Genomic DNA, 27,153 nt, shown 5'->3' on the forward strand with positions numbered 1-27,153 from the left:
AAAAGACTCTGCTGTAATTGACTCTGCTGTAATTGGCTTTAGTATTGAATAATGGGTCCAAATAATTTTGTGAAAAATAGTTTTCAGTTTATGATTTAAAAAAATGAGGAAACTCTTAAGTCTTAAGTTTTTACTACATCATAATGGTTGCTTAAGTGTAGATTAATGGTTATATGATCAGTTATATAAATATAGATAATAATATATATTCCTATAATTTGGTATGTCTATATCCATAGGTGGAGCAGTGGCTGCAAATTTATGGATGTTTTTATCCAGTATGAATGTGTCTGCTAGGCATCTGGTGCATATTACTGGTCGTCACATTTTCCTAGACGTGTATTTCGTCAGGTTTCTTTATATTGGGACATATTTTGTGTAGTTTCTTAATGGTTTAAAACATTTTCAAAATATGTATATGAATACTTTTTCAAATTGTAAAAACAGAACAGCACTGCAGACTATTTTCTGATTACTTTTTTTGTATAACAGTCCATATGATAAGCCTGGCACTATTCCTGTTATAACTGGTGGTTGATGTAGTATTTTATTATTTGTAATACATTATAATATATTGTTTGATTGTTAATAAAAACACACATTAATTACAGATTTTTTTGTTATAAACACTTGAAAATTTTACAAATATGCTGCCGTTAAGGCAAACCTGTTCACATACACGTGAATGTTGTATCTGATACATTACAACTTTGAACTGTACATTTGATCGTGGCAACATGTAATTCTCAACCATAAAATAAAATCATATACTGCATACATGTGTATTGATAATAATTACCTCTTTCCTTTCTTTGGCAACCAGGAGAAACACACCTTGCACAAGGGCGCTGCCATTTTGATTGTATGCGAATATACAGAAGTTTCATTCCCGGGTCAGACTTTCAGCAGTTTTGCAGATATTCACTGATCTTTAAACTATCGTTTCAACGAAATTCCTGTTTTCATGCGTTGAAGATCAAGGGTTCGGTGCTGGCAAGCAAGGTTTACAGAAGTTTGTAATGCCATCTACTGTGTTGGAGTAGTAGCGCCATATGTTCTATCTACAGTTTGCAGAACATCGTTAACGTCACTATAGAACCAGCATGTGTTCTTGTAAATGTGATTATCATAACATTGTAGTCTGTGTGGAGTGTGCATGTTCTCCCCATGTCTTTCTTTGGAAGCTCCGGTTTCCTCGTGGTATCTGGTACCAGGACATTACAAGCAGATACTTGAACTTCTGTACATTGTAAGGTGTATCGTCCCACAGTACATTCCAGTCTTCCCGTCTCTATCTTTTTGGCAAGTAAACAATGCGTTGGCAATTCAGGTGACCTTATGAAGTCAGTAATTGAAGAACTACAAAGTGCTTCTATATGGTAAGTGGAACTGATAAAATGGACAGTGAGTGTAGAAACAAGGAGGTGGTTTCAATGTACTGGCTGATCGGTGTAGGTAGGTAATATTGTGGTGGCTGTTGGAGATCAACCTTTAGCTGATCTGCTTTCAGACCTCCTTTTAGCCTTGAAGAGTGTAGCACAGGCTGCAAACAACAGAGCTTTGTACCACCACTGTGCTGTAATGTGATCACTTACTAAAATACCTGATACACAAGACGGGCAATGTGTCACATGCTTGACAGCTGATACTGGATCAGGCGTTGTGGGTCTTTTCCTGCACATATTGATAAAGAGTCCTAGTCTAGCTTTACTACTTTTACTACCCACTAAATGTTGTGCAGCTCAAAAAATATTGTTAAAATGACAAGGCAAAAATTCTCTGTATTTGTCAAACTACGCTAAACTATGTTTTCTAATATAACCAAGCTAATGTGTATTGCTTGGAGAACAAAATGTGCCCAAACCATCTAAATCTCTCCTCCTTTCCTTTTCACGAACATCCTATCTGTGCTCTCAATCTAATTAACTCATTCCTGTTTATTCTCATCACTCCTAACAAGAATCTCAGCATCTTCATATCTCTTCCATCTCTAGCTCCCTTTCCTGCTTTTGTCAGTGTCATTGCCTACAAGGCCTTACTGCCTACAACATAGCAGGCCTTACTACTGTCCTGTCCCTTTCGCTCTGGTAGATACCATTCTATCACATACTGCATTTGCCAGTCTATGCCACCCACTCCACCTGCCTGCACTCTCTTTTTCACCTCTATACCACACTCTCCATTACTTTGTACACACAACCCCACATATTTAAACTAATCTACTTTCATGACCTTAACTTTCTGCAATTTAACCTTTCCACTGCTCTTCCTCGTTCATATACTCTGTTTTACTCTTGCTAATTTTCATTTTCATTTACAGCATACAATCTCAATCTCATCAAACAGCTTCCTACTCGCGCTACAATTCACAATGTCATTCGCAAACATCATTATCCATGGAGACTCTTGCCTAATCTTGTCCCTCAGCCTGTCCATGACATGGCAAACAAGAAGGACTCAGAGCTGACCCTTGATCCAGACCCACTTCTCTTACTGCACATCTCACTGCTGTCACACTGTCCTAATACATATCTTGCTCCACCCTCACATACTTCTCTGCCATTTAAAATTTTTCTCCTACAATACAGCAGCTCCTTTCTATAATATGCTTTCTCTAGATCTACAAACACATGATGCAAATCCATCTGGCCTTCCCTAAACTTTCTCCATCAACATTCTCAAAATAAACATCACATACTGTCTGTGGCGCACTTTGCTGGCAATAAACTATATTGCTGCTCACAAGTAGTCACTTCTTTTCTCAACCTAGCTTTCACTACTCTTAAATTAGCTTACACTACTCTTTCCACCTTCTGCATCTTTTATCATTCTAACCTGCTGTATATCCTTTCAAACTCTGTTTCTCCATCTGGCCAATCTGTACAAGTCTTTTTCACTTAGTTATTCTTCTTATTCAGCTTGCCATACATCTTTTTCTTAGCCAGTTCTCTGTTTGCCTCACATCACATCTCCTTGTACTTCTGTCTACTATCTTTGTTTCTCTAGAGATGCCAGTTCTTTTTCACAAAACTCTTTCTTCTTAAACGTTCCTGCACATTCTAATTCCCGCACAAAGTCTCTTTTTTTCCTTCCTCACACCAAGTACCTTCCTAGATGATTCTCTCACAACACAACAACCCAGTTTTCTAGCACCTATTCACCACCACTCAATGCCTCAGTCTTTCTCCTTTAACCTCTACCATCCGATTCTTGGTCCTGCACCAATGTGCCATTAAAGTCAGCTTGAATCCCAGCTCCTACCAAAAAAGGGTATCATCTCCACCACTTCTAAGTCACTCAAGAAAGCTTTTTTTCTCCTCTGTCTCACAGCCTACCTGTGGGGCATATGCACTGATGGCATGTTAACACTCATCACTCTATCAGACTCTTTTCACTTCCACTACATTCTTCATCATATCAGCTACCTCTCTTCCTTAACCAGTCATAGTCCTCAAGTTTAACGTTCAAAATCTCACCTCCATCTTCATATCCTTCTGCATCTCTGCTGTAAAACATTCTTCCCCCTCTTCTCCTCCCTTGCCCAACAACAGCATAGTTTCCTCCAGCCTCCTTAAACGTAATATTTCCTTTTAAGTACTAAGGTTAATTATTGAGATAGCTACATTTGGTTAATAATAAAATGGAAAATGGAATTACCTTACAAATACAATGGCTCTGTGATTGTATATGTGTGTAAGAGGCTTGTGGAAGGCTGGTTTTAAATATTAAAGATTATGAAAGCTGTTTGTCCACAGTTCATGCTAAGATGTTATGCCTGTCTATGTTGACTGCCAGCAATCATATTCTAAGGGTTAAGTTAAATGTTCATAAAAATAATGTTTATTTATACTATATTGTACCTATATGTATTTTATTTTTTCTTTCTCTTTTTTCCCTCTTTCTTCCCCTTTCCTCTTTCAAAAGTTATAGCATAGTATTAAGTGCAAGAGAACAATATGCGAGATGTGCTCTGCCCACTGCACTACTCAAACAGCGGTGTATTAAACACATTGATATAACCTGCACACACACAGCGTTACAAAGACTAAAACACTACTTAAAATAATAATGAAACGCTTTCTAATTCCCACGGTAGTGGCAGAAGCCGCTCACCCTGTTACAGGTTCAGAGATAATAATAAAAAAAAAAGCCTTAGCTTGCGTTGCACTTGGGGGGGCAGTGAGAAAATCTGGGGGCAATGCCCCCCCCAGCCCCCGCCCTAGCGCCGGCCCTGATTTAAGGTCATGTTTTCATTTGTATATCCTGGCATATTTAAAGTTCCTTGCATTTTACAAGGATTAATATGTTTGTAAACTTAAAAGGCTTATACAATATTTCTGTTATTCAACACATTATCACAAAAATAACAATATAACTCTTAGTAGCAAAGACATTGTTAAATGGAAATTTCTAGGAGAAATAAATATATTTAAATACTGGGTATTAGTACTAAAAGTTGATAGTCAAAGGTTGAACAGAATTAGATGAAATTCTATACAGCATTTAACATTATACTTTGCAGTGATACATCAACATAAGTGACAAGTTAATGAAATTGTATTAATGAATTATAAAACAAAATAACCAGACTTATATAAATATATACTTTATATTAAAATCTAAAGCTGTTGTTTACTTCAGTGAATCAGACCAACATTGGAAAACAGATACCATGGATTCAGATTACAGCAGTGGTGTATTACAGTCAGAAGCCATGGGTATACTGTTGGTACACATCTACCACCACAGCTGCCACACACAGAGGGTGGACAGAAATAACAAGGACACTAGATAAAAACAAGTAAATGCAAGTTATTTTTTAACAGGATGATGGAGTGTGAGGTCCCTGTGTCAGTGGCTTCTGTTGAGGATGATACAATACCAGAAGCTCAGCCATCTAAGGACAATCGAAGGCTGGACTGTATTATTTGTTACAGTGGCTACAACCTGGGAGATAGACTTCCACGAAAGCTCTACTGTGGTCATACATTCTGTCAGGCTTGCCTAAAGCGATTGGATATGGTCATTAATGAGCAGGTTGGTCACCATTGTTATTATTATTATTATTATTATTATTATATGCAGTTGTTAAGATAAAACATGCCAGTTCATGCATTCATTTTTTATATAAAACAGACTGGGCAAAAGGTTGTGGTTTGTATGCACAGAATTATACTTTGACAAGTCAAAAACACGATCACTAAACAAGTCTAAAACACCAGGCAATAGCAAACATACAAAAACACTAAATCAGCTAACAATCCGGAGGTCAATCCAAAAATTAATAGCTGAAACAAGGCATATACAGTGCCTAAATTAATGCCAGAAATCCTAAATTATTTACAATGTTTTGTGTGAAAATGACTCCAACACAAATACTTACTTCTTGGGGGATGGTCAGTGCAGGTGCAAATGGTGGAAGTAGTGAATAATTAAGGGTGTTCATATTGTACAACAAGAGCATTCTTCAGGGCAATAATCCTCTCATTTAACCAGATATTACATGTTATGACCCCAGCATTTGGCAAAATACGGCATCAGCTTTGACAAGTAAGATGGACCTTCTACCAACTCCAGGGACAGTGATAGCCAAGGCCAACAACAATGGACATACTGTATAAATATCAAGCCTAACTATCAAAAATGTCAGAAAACACTTTACAGGTAAAAAAAAAAAAAACAGCTTCCCAAGTCATCTGACTTTATACATTTTCTATTTTCTTTTACTTTTGACTTTTATTTCATTGCAGACAGGATGAACCTGAGATGTTTTATGTTTTATCTGGTCAACTTAATTTCATTTATTAATAAACATTCATTCCTGCATTTCAGGCCTGCAACACATTACAAAAAAAAGTTGGGACAGTAAAGCATTTACCACTTTGTAATGTTGCCACTACTTTTCACCACACTTAAAAGACGTTTTGTACAGTACCCGTACCCTCTTCTTCCGCAGCCATGCCTTTGTAATGTGTGCAGCATGTGGGTTTGCATTGTCTTGTTGAGAAATGCATGGACGTCCCTGGAAAAGATGATGTCTTGAAGTCAGCATATGCTGCTCTAAGATCTCAATGTACTTTTCTGCATTAATGCTGCCATCACAAAAGTGTAAATGACCTTTGCCAAGGGCACTGACACAGCCCCATACTATGACAGACCCTGGCTTTTGGACTTGTTGCCAATGGTCCTTTTCGTCTTTGATCCGGAGCACATGGCGTCCATTTTTTCCAAAAAGGACCAAGAATGCTGATTTATATGACCACAATACACATTTCCACTGTGTGATGGTCCATCCTAGATGCCTCCAAGCCCAGAGAAGTCGACGCTGCTTCTGGACATGGTTAACATAAAGTTTTAGTAAAGTAAAGTTTTAAGTGACATTTTTGCATGTAGTGCTTGAAAAACTTTGGTTTGCCAAAGTAATCCCTTGCCCATGTGGTTATATCAGTTATTGTTGAGTGGCGGTTCTTAATGCAGTGCCATCTGAGGGATTGAAGATCACGGGCGTTCAACTTAAGCTTGCGCCCTTGGCCTTTACGCACTGAAATTCCTCCCAATTCTATACATTGTTTAATGATATTATGCACTGTAGAGGGAGAAATATGCAAATCCCTTCCAATCTTTCCTCAAACATGTTCCTCAAAGAAAGATTGGAAGGGATTTGCATATGTCTTCCTCTACCTTGCATAATATCATTAAATAATTCAAAGACTTCGGGGGGATTTCAGTGCGTAAAGGACACAGGCACAAGCGTAATGATGAACACCAATGATATCTGATCACTCAGAATCAAGGAGAATCAATAGCCAGTAACCAAACAGACATTATTGTTATTGGCAATCCTTTGTCAAGCACTACATAATGGAGTTACATTCACAAATACCATTTATATCTTTACTGTGCAAAAAACATGTGGCAATGACAACACCTTATTACTTGGAAACTTAGGACTTGTTTACAGGAAGAATGGGACTAAATAATCCCTGAAACATTTTATTGCTCGGTGTCCTTGGTGCCAAAATATCTTTTGTGAGACAGAACGGCAACATAAAGTTGTAAATGCTTTACCGTCACAACTGTTTTTACATTGTGTTGCAGGCCTGAAATGCATAGATAAATATTTGACCAGATATGGATGAAGTTGACCAGACAAAACATAAAATATCTAGGGGAAATCACTGTTTTTGTTTCTTTCAATTTTTTTTTCATATTTTGATTTTTTCTTTTCCAACATTTTCTGATTTGGGTTGCATTACCTAACTATTTGATTAGGAGTGGTATGCCAACAATAGATCTACTTTAATTTTAAATACAAAATTTTACCAGCCATAAAATGTAAAGAACGTCACAGTCCAAAATTTTTCCATGCTAAAAAATTATTTTTATATGACACATTATGAGAAGAAACAGTTCATTGGAAAAGTCAGTTAAGCTTGGGAGAGTTGAAAGTAAAAGAGGGAGCAGACAGCCAGCAACAAGAATGATGGATAGAATTAGAAATAGAATAGAATGATAGAAAGATTAGAATAGAATAAGAGAAAAGGATAGATTGATGAGGATAGAATGGATGAGCCATTAAAAAGCCTGAAGACTCAAACAAAAATACAAACAGAAGGCAGAATACATTATCCATATGGTTGCCAGGAGTCTGAATCAGCTTAATGGTAAAACATAAATAAATAATAATAATAATAATTGACATTATTCGATAGGGTTTGTACACAGTATAATTGTTAAAGTTTGTTTGTATAATGGAAAAAACCTAGAATGAGGCTAAAAATGTACAAACCCCATTTGCGAAAAAGCTGGGACATTTTGTAAAATGTAATAAAAGCAAGAATCTGTCATTTGTTGATTCTTTAAAAGCTTTCTTTAACTGTTGAAAGTGCAAATAAATTATTTTCATTGTTTTCACTGACCTGCACAAAATACAATTATTTTGTAAATATAAACAAATTAAGAATTGGATGCCTGCAACACACTCAAAAATGTTAGGGCAGAGGCATGTTTACCACTGCGTTACATCATCTTTGCTATTGATTATTCTTATTATTTATTTGAGAAATAAGGATAGTAATTGTTGTAATTTTGCTATTAGATTTTTTTTTCATTCTTGCTTTATACAAGACTTCTGCTGTTCAACAGTCAGCGTTTTTTGGATTCTCCTCTTCACAATGTGCCATACATAGGAAACGGATCTGGACTGCAGAGAGGCCAGTCAAGCACTATGACACACTGCTGTAGCAGATACAGATTGAGGCTTGGTATTGTCTTGCTGAAATAACCATAGACTTAGGAAAAACATGACTTAATGTCAGCATATGTCGGTCTTATACCAATTTACACCTCCACATAAATTCACAAGTCAGTGCAAGTCAGTTTTTGGCATGACACATGGAGACTTTAAAGATGTGTATGAGCTTTTTCCACAACCACTGAGTACCTGTTCATGCTTTATGGCCTTGCCAGTGAAGTGATTTATAACCTGCTGGTGTATTTGGTGTATATTCCCACTACATGGAGGAGCATATACAGTGCCTGTTTTTTTATATCTCTTTGAATAGACTTTTTTTTTATCTTACAGTAAAAAAAAACTTTCTCTAGCTTTATTTACACATTTTGCTTTAAAGCATTCAAGTAATAGGAAAAAGGAAATTAGAATTACAGGGTTCAAAAAGTACCCTGATTTTGTACTTTGCAGAGCCACCTCTTGCTGTAATTCTAGCCATTATTCTGTTTGGATATGTCTCTACCTGCTCTGCACACCTAGATTGAGGGAAAATTTGCCCATCCATTCTTGCAGAATTTTCCAATTTAGTCAAACTGTTTGTATTTCTATACTTAAGCCACTACTTTGTTTTTTTTGGTGGTGTTCTTTGAGGGCCACATGCTTTCCTCAAGAGTTTGGTACTTGGTAGTACTTGGCAGCATCTGTTTTCTCAGTCCTGACCAATTTCCCAGTTGCCATCCTCCTGGCTTGGTCATCCACTTTAGAGGAAGAGACAGATCTTGGCAAGGTCTTGGTGGTGCCACACTTTATTAGGGATAATGCTCAGAGGGATAATGCTTTGAATGTTACTCACTTAGTTTAAGCTGCTGAAATCTTTTTTGTATCCTTCTCACTAACTGGTGCCTTTCCATAACTTTATCACAGAACCCTTTTAAAATCACTTTTCCAGCCATGGTGAGTTCTTGTGTTATGATGCACTACTAGTAGGGGAATCCTCAAGGAAAAGCTGGTTTATTCTAAAGTAATCGGAACTACTACAGCTGATGTGGGGTGTGGGCCAGTTAGCCTGGTGTGTGATCTGGAAGTTTGCAAATGTATAATGATTACTCTAAGTGGCTGATTTACTAATCCAAACCAGATTTTTTTTACTAGACTGGTATATCACTGCTTCTGGCTATGTTTGTGATGTATCAGATTTTTTTTAAAGTGGCCTTTTCACTAGGGTTACAATGTGTAAATACAACTGGAAAAGGTAAACTTAATTTATTTTGATTTTCATGGCATAATGAGACAAAAAAAACAAGAATTTTGGTAAAGGAGGATGTTTATTAAGAGCATTGGGGGTCACCTAAAAACTGTAGTTTGTGTAAAGGAGGTACTGAGACCACTGCAGTCCCATCAACTGTATGTCAATGCTAAAAAATTTCAGTTTTGTGTGTTAAGCCCCAAAAGTTCTTTTGGATTTGCAAACTACTACAAGAGATTCATCATTAACTTAAGCACTGCAGCTGCATCTCTTACCTCCCTCCTCGGAGGGTGCCCATAGCCAATTTACCTGGTCATCTGCTATTAATCAAGTGTTCACCATGTAATCCAGATAAATAATATCTCGTCACTTCCTCTGCAGAAAGAAATTATGTTGTGGATAATCAGGAACTACTTGGCATAAAGTTGGCCCTTGAGGATTGGCATCGCTCTCTAAAGGGGGCTCTCAGTCTTCCTCCATGGCTTAAGACATGGGCTATATTTTTGTTATTCGTTTTGTTATTCGTGTTTTAATTCATCATGTCTAGCTGTTCCACATGTCTCCCCATAATTAGTCTGCATATTTGGTACCCCTTTTGTTATGTTCTCATTTTGGGCATTTTACAATTGATTTTGTTTTTGGTTTAGACTCTTGTATCCTCTGTTGTTTGCTTGTTTCCCTGTTTCCCTGCTTCAGATGTTTTTCCCAGTGTTCTGCTATAGTCTTGTGTTTTTAATAGTCTGTGTTTTCAGTGTATAGTTTAGCTCTTGGCTTATTGTAGCTTAGTGTAAGGATTAGTTCCTTTTGTCAGTGGTTGGTTTAGCTATTAGCTTAGTAGATCTTAGCATATGCATTAGCTCCTTGTTTTCAATATTTAGCATTAGCTTTTAGCATAAGCGTTTAGCTTATCATAGAAATCTGGCATTGTGTTTTCTTTGTGTAGCCCAGGGTAGCCTGGTGTAGGGAATAGCCTTTGTGTTTATTAGTAGTTAGCAAAACTTTGGGTTTAGGGTTTAGTCCATGTCATGTCTAGTGTTCATTTATTTGTGTTTATGTTCATAGATCTTTTCGGATGTGTTCTATCCTAGGTCCCTTGTTAATTTGGTGTTTTAGCTTATTTTTTGTCATTTCAAGTAATTTATAATGCATATCATGTCTGTGCATGTGTGTCCTGCCTTGGGCAGAATATGCCCAGAATTTGTTTATACATTCTTCATCTGGTCTTCCTTCCAGTGCTTCTTTTGATGCCAACATCTTCTCTTCTCATGGAATCATGGCCATGAGGAAGTCTTATTAGTCAACAAATGACACAGCAGGGAGGTAAAGGAATTTGCCCATGTGCAGTTGGAGAACCCCCTACATGAAGATGTCCCCAAAAACATGGCAACACCTTCTTGATGGATAAAGCACCCACATCCACAGTAAGAGCTTTTCTGAACCCCTGCAGGACCAGGGGACAGCTTCAGTATCTGTTGAACTGGGAGGGATGTCATAGACCCCCACCTAAAATTGAAATTTCATTGACATCTGTCCTAAAGCACAATCTAGACAAAATTCATTCGCGGCGAGTACAAACACCAGAAGTTCATGACATCAGCTACTTCTCCAGTCCATCTCCCCAGTACACAGCATTGTACCTACCATGCTCTTCAAATCCTGGTGTTTCCCTAGCATTTCCTAGTAGTTTATCTTAGTTAACAGTAGAAGAGTATAGTTACATTTTCTTTGTCTGTCAGGTTTAACATTTATCATAGTCGTCACGTTAGCAATTACTTAAAACATTAGCACTAATAGCCACTTATCTATAACTTAAAGCATAGGCACAGCATTTAGCACACACTTGTACTGTGTGTATTTATGTAATTTATAACTGGTGGTGTTTTGCATTATTATCTGTCTTGTGCTTCACTTTGTAATACAATGTTTTAGGTTGTGGTTCTTGATGCATTACTAGACTGTATAGACTGTTTTATCCATGTGTCTATATTTATCACAGTAAAATTGTTTTTTTTTTTTCAAATTGGTTGGTTTAGCTATTAGCTTAGTAGATCTTAGCATATGCATTAGCTCCTTGTTTTCAATATTTAGCATTAGCTTTTAGCATAAGCGGTTAGCTTATCATAGAAATCTGGCATTATGTTTTCTTTGTGTAGCCCAGGGTAGCCTGGTGTAGGGAATAGCCTTTGTGTTTATTATTAGTAGTTAGCAAAACTTTGGGTTTAGGGTTTAGTCCATGTCATGTCTAGTGTTCATTTATTTGTGTTTATGTTCATAGATCTTTTCGGATGTGTTCTATCCTAGGTCCCTTGTTAATTTGGTGTTTTAGCTTATTTTTGTGTCATTTCAAGTAATTTATAATGCATATCATGTCTGTGCATGTGTGTCCTGCCTTGGGCAGAATATGCCCAGAATTTGTTTATACATTCTTCATCTGGTCTTCCTTCCAGTGCTTCTTGGAAGGAAGGGGCTCAAAACACACACATTCAACAGTGGTTTCCCACCTTGCCATACACACAGGAATTTCTCTAGATTCCCAAAATCTTTTCACAAAATTATGTACAGTGGATGGTGAAAGACCTAAATTATATACAATGTTGCATTGAGAAAAGTTTTTTTTTAACTGATAAGTATATAAGTATCAGTTATTTTTTAACTGATAAGTATCAACGTGATAAGCCTTGACACTTCTGCACTTGCAAGGACTGAGCCTTTGGTGGATGCCTTTTCATACCCAATCATTATACCCTCACCTGTTACATGCTAAATGTGAAATGTTTTAAAATGGTGTATAACTTAAATATTCTATAAACTTTTCACTTTTATTTTGAGTGTGTTGCAGGCATCAAATTCTAAATGTGTTTATATTTATAAAATTGGTAAGACAATAATGATGAAAAACTAAAAAAACATAATTAGTACATTTGTCAGTTAAATAAAGGTTTAAGAGAATTAACATATCAGACATTCTTGGTTTTACTGCATTTTACAAAATGTTTTTGTAGCTATTTGGTGGTATGGATGCTTCCGAATATGAAATTGTATAATTTAACTTTTAAATGGCTGAAGTGGTAAAGCATACATCAGGCCATGCCTTTTGGGTTTAAAAAATCACTAACTACTTTCTTTATCACTATAAAGATCATAACACAATATTAAAACAAAACGTAAACAGCAGCAAGAAATAAGGAGTATATTTGGCAAAAGGCATTTTTACGATGGATGTATTCAAAAAGCAACTTAACAGATTCCAGGACCAAAAACCCCAATTAAACAAGCCAGCGGCAACTGTGGCAGGGAACAACTCCGTAATTATTACAAGTAAAAAATTTCTGAAAGGAACCAGAAAGTTTTTTACAGCGGGTGCTAAACTAATATCTCGGTACTAGGAGATGTATTTATTACGGTAAGCAATGACTCTATGATGGCAGGGAGTAAGTGTATTGGAATATGGTCAAGTGCAATGACTTGAATGATGAATTAATTAAAGTAGTTAGTTCAATTTTGGAACTTGGATTAAGGCAATTTAGTTGGATTACATTGTTGGATAACCTGCTAACAGCACTCATGCTGCTCCAAGTGTAACAAGGTGGGTCACACCCCCCAATTAAAACAAGAGGTAAAGCCATGCACATGCAAAAATGAAAATAGAACCATTGCATGCCAGCATACCCTGGCTGCTAAATGAGTTTGGCAGTGAACCATGTTTTGCAGACAAATCTTATTATTATTGATAAAATCTCAATGTTTCAGTGATTCCTGGTACCATCACTTTAAAGTCCAGGAGAGTCAGCTTCCTCATATTTGGCAAGTTATTTCGTTTTGAATGACATTTGTTGACACTTAAATGACCCCTATCCTAACAGTATGTTATGAAGGCTAACATGCTAGAATATTTATTTCATGTACAAAAAAAAAATCCTTTTCAGGGTTGCTAAAAAAACCACTGAGGTTGGCTAAAATCAGAGCTACTAACAATCACTCTGGTATAACCGCAAGACAATACGGAAGTGGAGCTTTCTAATAAGGTTATTGATCTCTGAAAACTGTGGATAGATAGAACAAATAGATGGTCGACAACCTAAAATTTTTAAGGAACTGAAGGTTAAGGGCCTTGCTCAGGGGTCCAACAGTGACAGCCTGGCAGTGATGGGACATGAACCAGCAGTCTTCGGATTATTAGTCCAGTACCTTAATCACCATGTATCAATATTAAGAATCAAATTGCAGTCTACAAGTTTGGTCAGGGATTGGGAGATCATTTCAGCCTCTTTTCAGGCTCCAGCTGAGGGCGAAGCCTCTTAAAAGGCCATCCTTTGGTCGGCTATATTAAGGTTGATTGGTAGTGAATCTCAAATTTTAGCTTAAGGAATTTTAAGTTTTATAGGCAAGCATTTTGCAAAGCCACATATCTGAATACAAATGATCTGAAATACCTGGCCTATTCAAATTTCCAATATGTGGTCTTTATCTGCAGAGACTGTAAATTATGGGCTAGACCACATGACAGAAGTGAAGCCTTGTACTTCTAAGCTATTGGGCATATATTTGGCAAAATACTGCATTTTGATTTGCATGAAATCATAGCTTAGACAGCAAGTATAAGGACATTAATTAAATCACTAGTTGTAAAAAAAAAAAAATGGGTGGTAAGAAAAATCATGCAAGTGGGCTCTCCACCCAAAATAGCTGGCATGTGTGCAGTGCCTTATGTCAACAGTGAGTATTCATGCTCCTTTAGGATAAAAGTGTTTTTTCACCTTCTAACACCATCCTAGCTACATTTACATTTTTGGCATTTAGCAGACGCTTTTATCCAAAGCGACTTACATTGTCTAAGCAATTGAGGGTTAAGGGATTTGCTCAAGGGCCCAACAGTGGCAACCTGGCAGTGGTGGGGTTTGAACCAGCGACCTTCTGCTTATCCTATAGCAAGATGTTAAATGTTTTACTGGGTTCTTTTTGTGAATGAGTCACTTCTATTTTCTCAGGGCAGTTTCATCATGAAAAATTTACCAGTAAATGGAGAATCTGCTATGAAACGTGAAATAAACTGTCAAAATATAGAATGCAAAGCTTACAGAGATGTTTCAAAAATATTTTTTGCTGCTGTAATTGTTGCCACTGGGGCTTCTACATAGTAATGAATATTTATGTTATTAATTCTTATTCATTTTTAATTTATATTTTAAAAAAATTATTGGTGTTATTGTCATTTTGGTAAGCTTTTCATTTAAAAAATTGTATAAAATTAAAAAAAGAACATAAAAAAATTCAAGTTTTTTTTTTTCACATTTAATGTAAATATACTGAAATACAGTTACCAAGGTATAACTTCATTGTTGATATGATATAATACACCAACACAGATACAATGGGTAAAACAGCCTTTTCTTCCAGTGAGTTAGTTAGAATGTTAAGCAAGTCTTAAACAACAATAATAGTTAATTATTTTAATTTGCTCAATCTATTTTTATTTTTCCTATAGTTTACTGTCAGATTAGGTAAATGTAAAGAAATTAGGTATGGTAAAGAAATTCATTTGTTTATTCATTGTCTGTTTTACCACCGCCTTATCCTGATCAGGGTTGCAGTGGGTACAATTTACTGGGCAAAAGGAAACATCCTGGACAGGTCGCCACCATCACAGGGCAAACACATACGCACACATACCTAGGGCCATTTTAAATCTTCATTTAACCTGCCTGTGTGTCCTTTTGACTTACATTTTAAAACAACTATTTCTTTGATTGGCTCATTTTGTGATATATATTTCTAGAATTTTTGGTTAATGATTGTGTGATTAATCACTGCATATTTACTTTAGGCTCTGATATCATCTCTGACATCCTATTAAAGGAAGGCCTATTAAAGGAAGGCCGATTAAAGCAGTTGCAGAATTAACACAAAAATGCAATGAACTGAAAACTAAAATCAGTTAACACTTTCTTAACATTTGAAAATGTTTTTAAACTTTTCAGGTGTTTAATTTCTTTTGTCTTTTGTTCACCTCAGTTGTGGATCCCTTGTCCACAGTGCAGACAGAATACTCCCTTGCCTCGAGGAGGCGCCATTGGACTGGACCTCGACTTGGCTGCATTTCTGGGTGTCAAAGCAGAGGTGGAGAACCAGCGAAGCAACCCTAACAAACCTTCACTGGACACCAAGTCCTCATTTGTTAAGCTGCCAATCCCAGATCAGCCTCCTTCAACCTGGCCCAACGTAGCACTGGCAGAGCGCCGAATACACAGAAGCCCATGCTGTAGACAATGTCTGCTCTGTTGCTGGTGGTGTTAAAGCCACAAAAATATACCATAATGGCATTTGATCACCAATTGCAAAAGGTATTAATTGCAATATGCAATCATGTGCTAAAATGAAGGAGGAAATTAAAGCTTAAAATAAGAAAACATTTAATAAAATTACACTAGTCGTTTATGTTTAATGTATCAAAATCTGTGTTGCTAATAAAGACTCCAGAATGAACAGCTGATTATGATTAACTATGATATGATGAACAGTATGATTAATTACAAAGCAAAAGACACATTACACAAAAAATGCTTTTAAAAAAATGACAAAAAAAAATACTATAAAAGTTGCCGTTTCAAGTTCCTGAATATTTTAACAAACACAAAAAAGGCCAAAAACTATTATCCAACACGGAAGCACAAATGAACAATTGAAAGTTTCTTAGTCAGACATCCAGAGTTTGAAGGTGCGGTCATAGGAGCAGGTTGCAATGAGCTGTCCATCTAGTGACAGATCCAGCCCCATAACTTTGCCCTCATGCCCTGCCAGAGTCTTTAGAGGAGACCATCCAGGGTGAGTCCACACTTTAGCCATATTGTCATATGCACCGGTCAACAAGAAATTGCCATCTGTAGCTGTTGGACAAAAATGGAAAATTTAACAAAGTTGTTATAAATGAATCATATTACAAAAGCTTCATGGTAGGGATGTTCAAATTCAGTATTTTTACTTTGTGCAGGTTCTAGTACAGTAAAACTAAGTACCATTACTGATGACATTTATTTTTTCTAGATGGAACATACAGCTGCACTGTTCACAGTTCAAGCACATTCAAATGAATAAAACCTGATGTAAAAAAAGATGTTTAACAACTGAATAGCTTTGTTTTAATATTGAGTTTTTAAAATATGGTAAAATTGACCACAAAGAAAGATCACTTAAAAAACTATATGAACTATTAAAAGTGCCAATAATGTCACCTGTAAACACAATGCTCATTATACTTAAAACCCGATACATGTTTAAAGCTTCAAACACTTACGTTGGAACTTGACAGAGGACAGCAGGTTTTGGTGAGCAGGGATGGTGTATATACACTTCCTCTTTCGCAGGTCCCATACTTTACATGTGTTGTCTCCACTTCCCGTTGCCACATGAAAACTACATTAAACATATTATAAAATATTAATTTCGATAATCGATAATTGTGACCTTTCTAGCTTAAATAAATTATTTTAACATGTTTTACCCATTTGGGGAGAAGTTAATTCCATAGACTTCTTTAAGATGGCCCTCGAGAAACATGACACAGCGACCAGTCCTCAGATCCCATATGCGACCAAAAGAATCCAGGCCACTAAAGCATGCAGGGAAAAACTATAGCTTAGGACCAGGAGCATTTCTTACTGAAACAAATGACTCAAGAAATATCTGGAACTTTTGTATAACAAAATTAGCAATACAGTATTATGTAAATTCAGTACAAGCTCAATAAATTCATTACTGAACAATGAAATTTATATCTTCAAAAGCCTTATTGAAAAAAACAAAACCTATTTGTTACCAGCTTAGAGTTTGTTTTAATGCACAAATAAATAAAGCTTAAATGTGCAGAGCAGCAATAGTTAAACTTTGGTTCTTACCCAGTTCCAGCTAAAGAGCCATCAGGATGGAAGTGCAAGTCATGAACACCTTTACTGTGGCCTTCCTGATGAAGAATCTCCTCCTGGACCTCAAGATCCCATAGACGCCATGAGTTATCATAACTAGGTGTGGTTGAAAAAAAGTCTCAGCAAAGTTCTTTTTTTTGACACGACACATGAATCTTCATAATTTACTTACCAAGTTGTACCCAGAAAACGCCCAGATGGGTGCCATGCTACACGAGACACTCTCATAGAGTGTCCCTCAATGTCTGCCACAGGCTCATCACTACAGAGAAGGAAGCATTAAAGAAATGTATTCATTTTCACTGACTAAATTTAATAGCCATTTACTATCTACAACATATAAACAAACCTGTCCAAACTCCAAAGCTTAACAGATCCATCTGCAGCACAGGAGGCCATGTTGACATCTGATTCTTGAAGTGTGAGTGTGGCTTGTGGATGAAACGTTATAGCTCCAACACTGGTGTTGTGACCTATAATTGATGATACACACATTCAATAAGATAATAGTCAAAAGTCCATTTCTAAGTAGAAAAAACTGAATAGTGCTTACCTCTTAATGTGCGGACAAGACTACAGTCTGGAACATTCCAGAGTTTGCACAAACCGCTCCTAGTTAGGTTTAAGGATAAATAATAAATATTACACTATGTATAAATGTATATGTATAAATAATATTATACATTTAATAAGCTGACTGATTTCAACCTATTGAACCTACTGTAAACCTTAAAATAAATAATCAAAGAAGAAAGGAAACTCACCATGACGCAGTAACTAATAATTTGGAGTTAGGGCTAAACTGGCAGTAGGATATTGGACGATCGTCTCCAATTTGACTGCAAAAGTTATTCAGATTCTGACAAAAAAAAATTATATGCATTATAAACATAACTATGTATACTAAAAAGTATTCACTTTCTTCAGCATAGCAATATTACCCTAAGAGTCTTGTGAAGTTCTTGTTGTCGCACAGTACGTGTTGATTCTGGAATTCTTTTTTGTTCATGTGCAGCATCTAATCTCTTTACAGCCCTGAAACCATAAACACACACGTAAATACAGAACACATAAAATGCTATACACCCGTTATGATGTCTGTGAAGTAAAAACCAATAAATATTTTCAGATTTAGTTATTAATTAATGTGACCTATAACTTGTGCAATTAAATGTAAAAATCTGCACTCTTTTAGAGAGGAAAATAATGTGGTTGCATCATTGTGCACACCCTATTACAACTGGGAATGCAGCTGCATTTGGAATTAATTAATCACATTTCAAACTAACGTGAAATAGTAGCCAGTACACGCGAAAAACGTCTTGAAGGTCATGCACATCAGCAGTGGTTTCCCACCTTGCCCTACAGAGATTTCCTAATTTTCTAAAGTTGTGAGCCTCAACTCATCATTGCTTGCAAAGATGTCATTGGTGGATTATTCACTTACACTCAATCATGATACCCTCACCTGTTACCAAGTCACAAGTTTATTGTGAAAGGTTTTAATACAGTGTAACCTAAGTATTTTACCAAATTTTCACACTTATCTTCCAACTTATTATTGAGCGAGTTGCTGGAATGAAATAAAATATATATATATTTACAAAATACAATCAAGTTGGTCAGCTTAAACATTATTGTTTTGTACTTTTTTTTTTATTTAGTGAAATGAAGGCTCAACAAATTACAAATTCTTGTTTTTATTGCATTTTATAAATAAATTTTAGAAATGTGGTTCGAAAATTCAGTTCTGTAAAAAATACTTGCCACCTCCCGATTTCTTCATTTTTTAATATTTGTGTCACATGTTCAGATCAAACTACTTTTAATATTAAACAAAGATAGTTCAAGTAAACAAAATGTTTTAAATTATTATTTAATTTTTTTTAAAGAAAATGCTGCTTAGCCAAAGACACTCGGTGGTGGAATGAGGATGATGAGGAATCTGGGATCTTCAGCGAGATGAGAACAATAGACAAGAGTATAAGAAGATGCGATGTAAGGCAAAGAGAAAAGTGGCAAAGGCGAATGGCAAGCTGTATGAGAAGTTGGATGCAAAAAAGTTAAAAGCACATGTACTGATTGGTCAGACAGAGGCAAGGACGGATTAAGGATAGTCTGTCCCCCCCCCCCCCCCCCCCAAAAAAAAAAACCATAAATAAATTAATACATTAAACAACCTGTCAATAACTAACCCTAACACAAGAATCTATTTTATATAAGTTTCTTTCTACTCGTCTTTCTTGCAGTCATCCACTAATTCATCAAAATTAAGCTGTCTGACCAAATCTAATTCAATGGCCAGAAGTGACAGTGAGTTCAGGTGGTTTTGGCGCATCCTAATCCTGAGTTCATTCTTAATACGAGCCAGTTTGGAGAATGAACGCTCCCCTTCACAATTTGTGATAGGCACAGTCAAAACAAGTCTAAGTGCTATGTAGACATTTGGAAAGGTTTACTGTAAATTCAAATTTATCATGGTTTTGAGCATTTTACTAGGACATTTTTCTTTTTCTGTTATGAATGATTTGTATTGTATCAATTCATCTGCCAGGCTCATGTTCAGATCTGAAGGATATGCTGCAGCGAGTGAGTTAGCCTTTAAAGTGAGCTCACTGTTGGACATATTGTCAGGCATGAAAAGAACATCAAATAGCTCAGTTAAGTGTGTGTATGCATTCAAACGGTGGTTGAGACAGGACACAAGTTTGTCAATGACAACATTGAAAGTTTCGATCCGAAACTTGTCCTTTCCGTTAAATGCTACACCTGGCTCTGCACTATCATCAGACATAATTTTGCGCTTCTTTGTACGCTGGAGGTCATGCCTGTACTCTTGGGAGACAGCAGTGGTGACATTTAAAGCTGCCCCTTCAAACACCTCAAAGTTATCTCTCTGTGCTGCCACAAAGTCTCGTAAAGACAAGAGAAGTTGTGTAGCTGTACATATGTCAATATCATACTTCTGCAGCTGCAGGCTTGTGACTTGGAACGTCTGTAGTATTGTGTCCCAGAAGTATGCCATGAAGGCCATCTCCAACGTGTCCAATTTGTCACAGAGTGCAGAGGCTTCACTTCGAGTTACACATTTCTCCTCCATATCTTTAGACATATCATTCAATGCCTCTCTCAGTTGTGCATAATATTTCCAAAGAGCCTTAGTTGACTCAGCTCGTGCGCTCCATCGAGTACCTGACAGTGATTTCAGTGTGAGTTTAATATCAGTATCACGGAAAACCTTTCCCCATCTGTGTGTAGATGATGCACAAAATGAGCTTGGACTCTATTGTCCTTTCCCGACATGTTACTTGCATTATCATATGACTGGCCCCTACAGTTGGATAAGTCTAGGCCCAGATTCTCCACCATAGCAACGACACACTCTGCCAAACTGTCCCCACTATGGTTTTCAATAGGCTCAAAAGCTAGAAAACGCTCAACTACATGTCCGTCATTATTAACAAACCTGAAAATAAAAGTAAGTTGGTCCACATGAGCAAGGTCTGGAGTGGAGTCAACTATAACAGAGAAGTATTTTGATTCTTTGATCTCATTAACAATTGCCTGCTTTGTTCTCTGTCCCATCAAATGGATAAATTCTTCACACACTGTCGATGATAAGTAGGACACAGAACCTTTTCCCTTACCTCCAAATCTTTGGAGGTGCTCAGCTAGGAATGGGTCAAATTTGGCTAAGAGTTCTATGATGCCCAAAAAATTACCATTGTGGGCTGATCCTAATAGCTCATCATCTCCCCTGAAAGCAGATCCCCTCTCCCCCAAAAACTGGATGACTGCAACAACTCTTTTCAAAACTTCCCGCCAGTATTGTCTTTCTGCATCAATTTGTTTGACAATATCAGAATCAATTGTTGATGTGCCTCTGGAGCGATTATATAATGCTAGCATGCAAGCCCTATGCTCCACACTCCCCTCATGCTCACCAATCTGCTCTGAATGTTTCCAGTCAGAAAATCCATGAACAAAAGTATTGTGCTTACTGGAAAACAGTTTGCAAGCAAAACAATACACACAGCCAGTTGAAGAAGAGTAAAGTAGCCACTGCCTAGTCACAGTTTGCCCGTTGGGTAGAAAGCAATTATAAAGCAGAGCATTTGTAAAGCTCCTACTGGTACCCCCAATGCCTCTATCCCTGACTGAGGCTGGGTACTTAGCACTTCTGTTTTGAAATGCAGCTTCTCCTCTACTAACAAGAATCGACTTGGCTTGGTCGGTAATGGTACTGGGCCATAAAGCAGGGTCGTTGACCGTTTCACACCAGGAGTTGGGGTCCTTGCCCTCCTCATTTGAAAAACGACACTCACACGATGCAGCTGGCTGGTCTGATTGTGGGTCTGACACACCTGCAACTTTCCTTTTATGGTCTTTCTGCTGCTGGTCTGTGGTAGCCTGGCAGGGCTGGCATTCCTGCTCTGCACCTGACTGGGTCTGCAAAGGTACATAGTCACTGACAGGTGACACTAAGCCAGTGGTGATCACATCTTCATTGCTAGAACTCTGATCACTGCTAACATTAGCAATACTTGTCTCACTCATATCCAGCGGTTTCTCAAAGAAGTTTGAGATCAAAGGAACGCTTTTCAGGAAATCTGCCTGATTTGCTTCCTTAATCTTTTTTGCTTTTCTTTTTGAGGCACCACTTTTTTGTTTGGGATCCATGTTATGAATGGCAAGTGTTTCTTAAGATGCAAATATAGAGGCTTGTCTTGCAAATTCCTATCCAATACTTACTATGTTGTTTCTATGTTGTATGTTCAGGAAAAAAATACAATCACAAAATTGTAGAACCAGATACAATATGTAATAAAAAAAAGGCTGACCTATAACTATTTAGCTATAAATTGTTGTTATTGTAAATGTATTGTATGTACTAATATTATAAAGCTTACACTTCAACTATTATCAATAATGTAATATGCAAATAACAATAAGCTTTTAAAAAAGCTGTGAGTTGCTAGTTAGCAACGTTACACTAGCCTTGAAAAAGGCTGTGAACCTTTCAAAGTTTAATATATTATATATAGTAATACAGTCGAATCCGGTTAATTGGACCACCGGTTAATCGGACCAGCCGCTTATTCGGACCGAATCCTAAAGTACTGAAACAAATCCTATTATGTACGTGTAATGTTATTCGCTTATTTGGACCAAAATTCCGTTTAATCGGACCAAAGAACGTGAGAGCGAATAAGAAAAAGAAGCCACAAGTCGCCACTTAGAGCGGATGCAAAGCGGGTCAGCGAGATATGGGAGGATTCCTGGGCTCCCCGGGAGAATTTATGCTTTTATCAAAGGTTAGGAAATCCGAAAAGTTGTGTTGACAAGAGCAAAACCAGCGGGAGGTGAACACGCCCACCACTTTCTTTCCCACAACGAAGCACCCAGTAGCCAGCAGCGTGGTTATTGGATCCATCTGCATCTCCGCTTTTCGGCGAAAGGAAGTCAATGAACAAAGTTCGTAAGCAACTGTAGTTCTTGTTTGTACGTTCGCTATACGTGTACAGTATATCGCACAATAAAGGTTTAATAAACATTTAATATGTTACATAAATTATAGCACGTCCCGTCTTGTAACATAGGGCATGTTCGTGTAATCGGACCAGCCGGTTATTAGGACCAAAACGATCGCATCCCGATGTGGTCCGATTAACCGGATTCGACTGTATAATAGTATATCATGTAATATAATATAATATATAAGCCTTTGAAAAGACTATGAAAAGAATGTAACAGAATATATGCAATATAGTATAGTATAATATAATATAAAAATATTTATAAAATATGTTTTCCAATAAATAATCCTCAAACAAAATATCAGGGTTACACGCATACGCAGTCACAGCTACTACAACAAAACCACTTACTGTTTCATCATCTGTCACCAAACCAAAATTGTGCTACTCAGTAAAATCAGCTTGCAGTTCTGTTGTATGAAAAGGCACTTTTCCTTTCATGCATTCCTTTAGAGCTAGAGTGACCACTGGTCTCTTTACTGTTGTTTATTAAAGGGGAAACATGAAACTAGTGAAATGGCTTGTTGTTTTCACATAAGTTGAATCACACCCTTGGCCAAATTCACTCAATTTAATCGGTGTCAAAGATAGTATTCATCAGACAAATTGCTTGTCTTAAATTTAAATAATTGCAAAATTGCTAAATTAATTTGTGTCTCTGCGCTTAAGAGAAATTGAACATAATAGTTTTGAAACAATACAAATTCAGAAACATTAAGTAAGGGCCTGAATCGCATATTTGCAACAAAACGTCTGTTATGAAATATGGTAGCTTGCCTGGCAATTTGTAGGTCCCTAGAAAGTCAAGGAGCCATGGTAAACGACTTCTATGGAAGTCAAGGGCCCCATAGCAGGGGTCCTCGTGATCAAGGGCCCTCTAATGGTATGCCCTGCTCTTCTCTAGGGCCCCCTGGTAGGGGCTCTCATAACCAGGGCCCTCTAAAAATATGCCCCCCTCTTTCCTAGGACCCCTAATAGCCAGAAGTCGAAGTCAGAGCAGTGCCACAACGCCTCATCCATTTTCATAAGGGGCCCAAAAGCATGGCTAGGGGCCCCAAAAGCATGGCTAGGGCCCCCAAGAGGCCCTGGGGTCAAAGTCAAAGATTAGGAAAAGGATCCAAAAAACTGAGCCTTTAAGTGTTCCTAAAACCACCAAGGACCCAATAAGTTAAGTGTTACATTCAGCACAGGTTTTGTTGATAACTTGTATACTTTTGATGAAGCAGTTCAAAAGTACTTCCCTCCTGGACGGGTGCTGCGCTTATTTATTTTTATAATAGCTGGTAAGCTTTATGGCACAAGTGTAGTGGCACATAGCGGTAAAGGACTATTATTACTAATGGGATTTTTTTTTTTTCAATTGAAAAAAATACTCTTATTTTTTTAAAGTGCACTTACCTGGGCAGTGAAAATTTGGCCAACCAAAGACGTGCCTCCTTCAGAGTCTCTGGGCCTTCATGATACCATGTCTGCTGAGACTGAAACAAAAACATGTATTAACATGAGATGTTAGCAAAAACTAATTTTACAATGCAGTAATAACATGTGCAAATGAAAATTTGCACATGCAACAACTGCTGAAAAATATAAAGTTTACATACTTCTTCTTGGGAACGTTTTGCTTTTTCATCATCTCTTTTGGATTTCTTAAGAGCATCAGGGCCCACTACTGACAAAATATTTCTCAACCTGTGAAGACATGATTTAACTGACTGTTAAGCAAAACAAACATACAATCGAAAGACGACAAAAAACCCTAAAAACCCAAAAACAAGTTCCAAACTTTTTTTATTACACTTTGGCAGTGTACCCTCACCTCTCTCGTCTTTCTGCTGGGCCCTCTCCAAACAGTGTAATTGGTTCTCCAAGACTACGCAAGCAAGCTTTGACTTCAGTGTCATCAGTAGAGACTGTGATTTGTCGGGCTCTTTTTCTACGCTCAAATTCAGCCAGTACCTCAGCCTGCCGCTCACTCACATGCTCCTCTATTTCCAGGGACTCACCTGAAAACATGAATGATTAATTAATTAAGAGACAGATAGACTTACAGATATATCCGGTTGTAAGTGAATCTAAAGCACTTGAACCTAAAGGAATTAAAGGAGGCATATATACAACATTGGACAACCTTACAATTGTAAAATCACAATTTGTTGGGCTGTTAATGACTTGTTAGGAAGATCAAGAATTGTTATTTAAAACTATTAACTAATAACAAAGCTAGGGTGTCTATGTAAGATTCAACAACCATAAGCTTTTTGAGCAGTTTATTAAGAACCCAAAAGTAAAGCCATGGCCAGAAAGGGAACCAAAAAATACTAAAGTACTCCCAGCTCACAATTTCCACAGTCAGAAATGACATCTAAAAGTCAAAGTGACCTCTTCAAATAAGTCAACATCTGAACTATGCAAAACATTTAGATAGGCCAGGGGTACAAGACTGATTAAATCTGAATCACCAAATCACCTTACCAACTGTTAAGCATGGGGTGGATTTCCTTTTAATTTCAAGTGTGTGGCAGGGGCAAAGGAAACATTTCATGGGTAGGAAACTGATTATTGATAATTTATTCCATTAAATTTCTACAATGAGCAAATGTGTCAAGAATCTAAATAAAATCCACAATTACAAAAACACAAGCTACAGCTTTTAAAATAGCCCTTCTATTACCCTTAAACATAATTAACAATTTCAACTGCATTCTTATGCACTAGCCTACCACTAACAAAGTAACTTACAACATAAAATGAATGAATACATACTGAATATAAACTTGCATTTAACATTCAATCTTGCCTTTACTAATCTCAATAACCAACCTATAGTAATGAATTAATTTCCAACTGCAACCGGTTATTCTGTTGTGCTTTACACAAACAATGTTTATAAGTTGTAGCAGTGATGAATCTCCTAAGATATTTAGGTATCAAGCAGATGGAGTTTCATATGAATTCCTCTCTCTTCCTCATTCTCCTTGTCCCAACAGTAGCACAGGTTCCACCAGTACCCTGCTGATCAACAGTACTGGAGGCGAACGGTGTTAATCCGCGTCTTAACCAATTCGGTATGTAACTATATCTTTTGATCCACATATTTGATTTCGAAACTAAAACTGTTAGTTCTTTCCAAATCAAATTCATAACACAGAGCACAAAAAGCCAATGGGTTAGAATTCTTTCCAAATTTAATGTACATGTATGGAACTGTTTATTAACTAAGTAAACTAAACTGTATTGTGTTCTCATCTACTTTTATTAGTTATTTAATGTTTAACTGGACATAAATGCTTGACAGTTTCCGTTAAAGCATCCATTATTTTGCATTAAATATTTAGATATACACACAAAACAAAACAAAATAGCACGTTCATCTCCATACGGTCATACATTTATCACTGTGTTAGGACAAATTTGTTACTAGCATTTGGTCTCTTGCTTTTAATATTTTGCTCAATATACGTTTGTAGATAAAATAACAAAACATTAATATTTTGTTAATATAACGACAGTAGTTCATAGCAAATAACGAAATATGTATGAGCTTGTAAAGACATGTATGGGTAGAACAACAGCTTGCCAAATGTTGTCTGGACATTTAATTCAGTCCTGAATGTATGACAACATTATCAAAGTACAGATTTACACAATATGTAAGAGAGTAAAGAGCGTACCACTGGAGATGTTAATATTGCCAGCCTCGATTCCAGCTTTAATTGCATCTTTTCCAGACGCGGTGGCGCCCTCTCGACTGAGACGCTCCTTTTCTTTTTCTTCAATGCTTCCATAAAATATCCGAGCCTTTTTTACCAATGGGACTTCATCCTCATCCGACATCTTTTAAAACGCTATTTCTCTACTTCAGTCAACACAAACTGCTTGAAGCAAAATAGGTCATGGTTAAAAAGCAATTCCAAAACAAATAATAACGTTTTACAAAAAGCAATAACACGGACTTACCCGTTAAAGAAAGGCAGCAGAACGAGAACCTGGACGAAACACGACAAACTTCAGCCTGAAAAGTTCGAAAGCCTAAGCAGCTCTAAAGCAGCTGCACGTGAATATTACAATACAAACCGTTCTGATTTTAACCAAAGCACCTTGTTTTGTTTTTTTAAATAAAAACTTACGTTAAAATGTGTTTTAATTAAACTGTTTTAATAAATTTTTCAAAAAAAGGTAATTGCTCCACGATATAAACCGCCTCAATGTGTACGTCGCACA

At 36.9% G+C, this 27,153-nt stretch overlaps 3 protein-coding genes across 5 annotated transcripts in view; 1 reads left to right on the top strand and 2 right to left on the bottom strand.

Moving 5' to 3' along the window:
- Nucleotides 1–880, bottom strand: part of pisd (phosphatidylserine decarboxylase) — a 33,666-nt gene extending 32,786 nt beyond the window's left edge. The window contains exon 1 of the mRNA XM_062988703.1: nucleotides 800–880. Within this exon, the coding sequence (XP_062844773.1) occupies nucleotides 800–855 (56 nt within the window). The 5' untranslated portion in view covers nucleotides 856–880. The remainder of the gene's footprint in view (nucleotides 1–799) is intronic.
- A 205-nt stretch (nucleotides 881–1,085) lies between these two features.
- On the top strand, nucleotides 1,086–15,770 carry rnf224 (ring finger protein 224). Of its 2 annotated transcripts, none has more exons than XM_062988971.1 (3): nucleotides 1,086–1,379; nucleotides 4,827–5,037; nucleotides 15,489–15,770. In XM_062988971.1, the coding sequence occupies exons 1-3, from the start codon at nucleotides 1,339–1,341 to the stop codon at nucleotides 15,768–15,770; spliced, it is 534 nt and encodes a 177-aa protein (XP_062845041.1). In that variant the 5' UTR covers nucleotides 1,086–1,338. The 2 variants fall into 2 exon arrangements, with proteins under 2 accessions (XP_062845041.1, XP_062845042.1); XM_062988972.1 differs by having other exon boundaries at nucleotides 15,510–15,770.
- Nucleotides 15,003–27,120, bottom strand: prpf4 (pre-mRNA splicing tri-snRNP complex factor PRPF4). 2 transcript variants are annotated; one of them, XM_062988969.1, is made up of 14 exons: nucleotides 26,890–27,120; nucleotides 26,604–26,804; nucleotides 24,749–24,935; nucleotides 24,534–24,621; nucleotides 24,331–24,410; nucleotides 18,337–18,430; nucleotides 18,160–18,254; nucleotides 17,949–18,007; nucleotides 17,745–17,868; nucleotides 17,568–17,657; nucleotides 17,369–17,491; nucleotides 16,975–17,082; nucleotides 16,768–16,886; nucleotides 15,003–16,360 (listed from the first exon to the last, which is right to left on the bottom strand). In XM_062988969.1, exons 2-14 carry the CDS (start codon nucleotides 26,764–26,766, stop codon nucleotides 16,167–16,169), a joined length of 1,524 nt encoding a protein of 507 aa, XP_062845039.1. In that variant the 5' UTR covers nucleotides 26,767–26,804; nucleotides 26,890–27,120; the 3' UTR covers nucleotides 15,003–16,166. The 2 variants fall into 2 exon arrangements, with proteins under 2 accessions (XP_062845039.1, XP_062845040.1); XM_062988970.1 differs by lacking the exon at nucleotides 26,890–27,120 and having other exon boundaries at nucleotides 26,604–26,845.
- Between the last annotated feature and the right edge of the window lie 33 nt (nucleotides 27,121–27,153).

Source organism: Trichomycterus rosablanca, chromosome 26, assembly GCF_030014385.1.
Source record: "Trichomycterus rosablanca isolate fTriRos1 chromosome 26, fTriRos1.hap1, whole genome shotgun sequence".
NCBI lineage: Eukaryota > Metazoa > Chordata > Actinopteri > Siluriformes > Trichomycteridae > Trichomycterus > Trichomycterus rosablanca.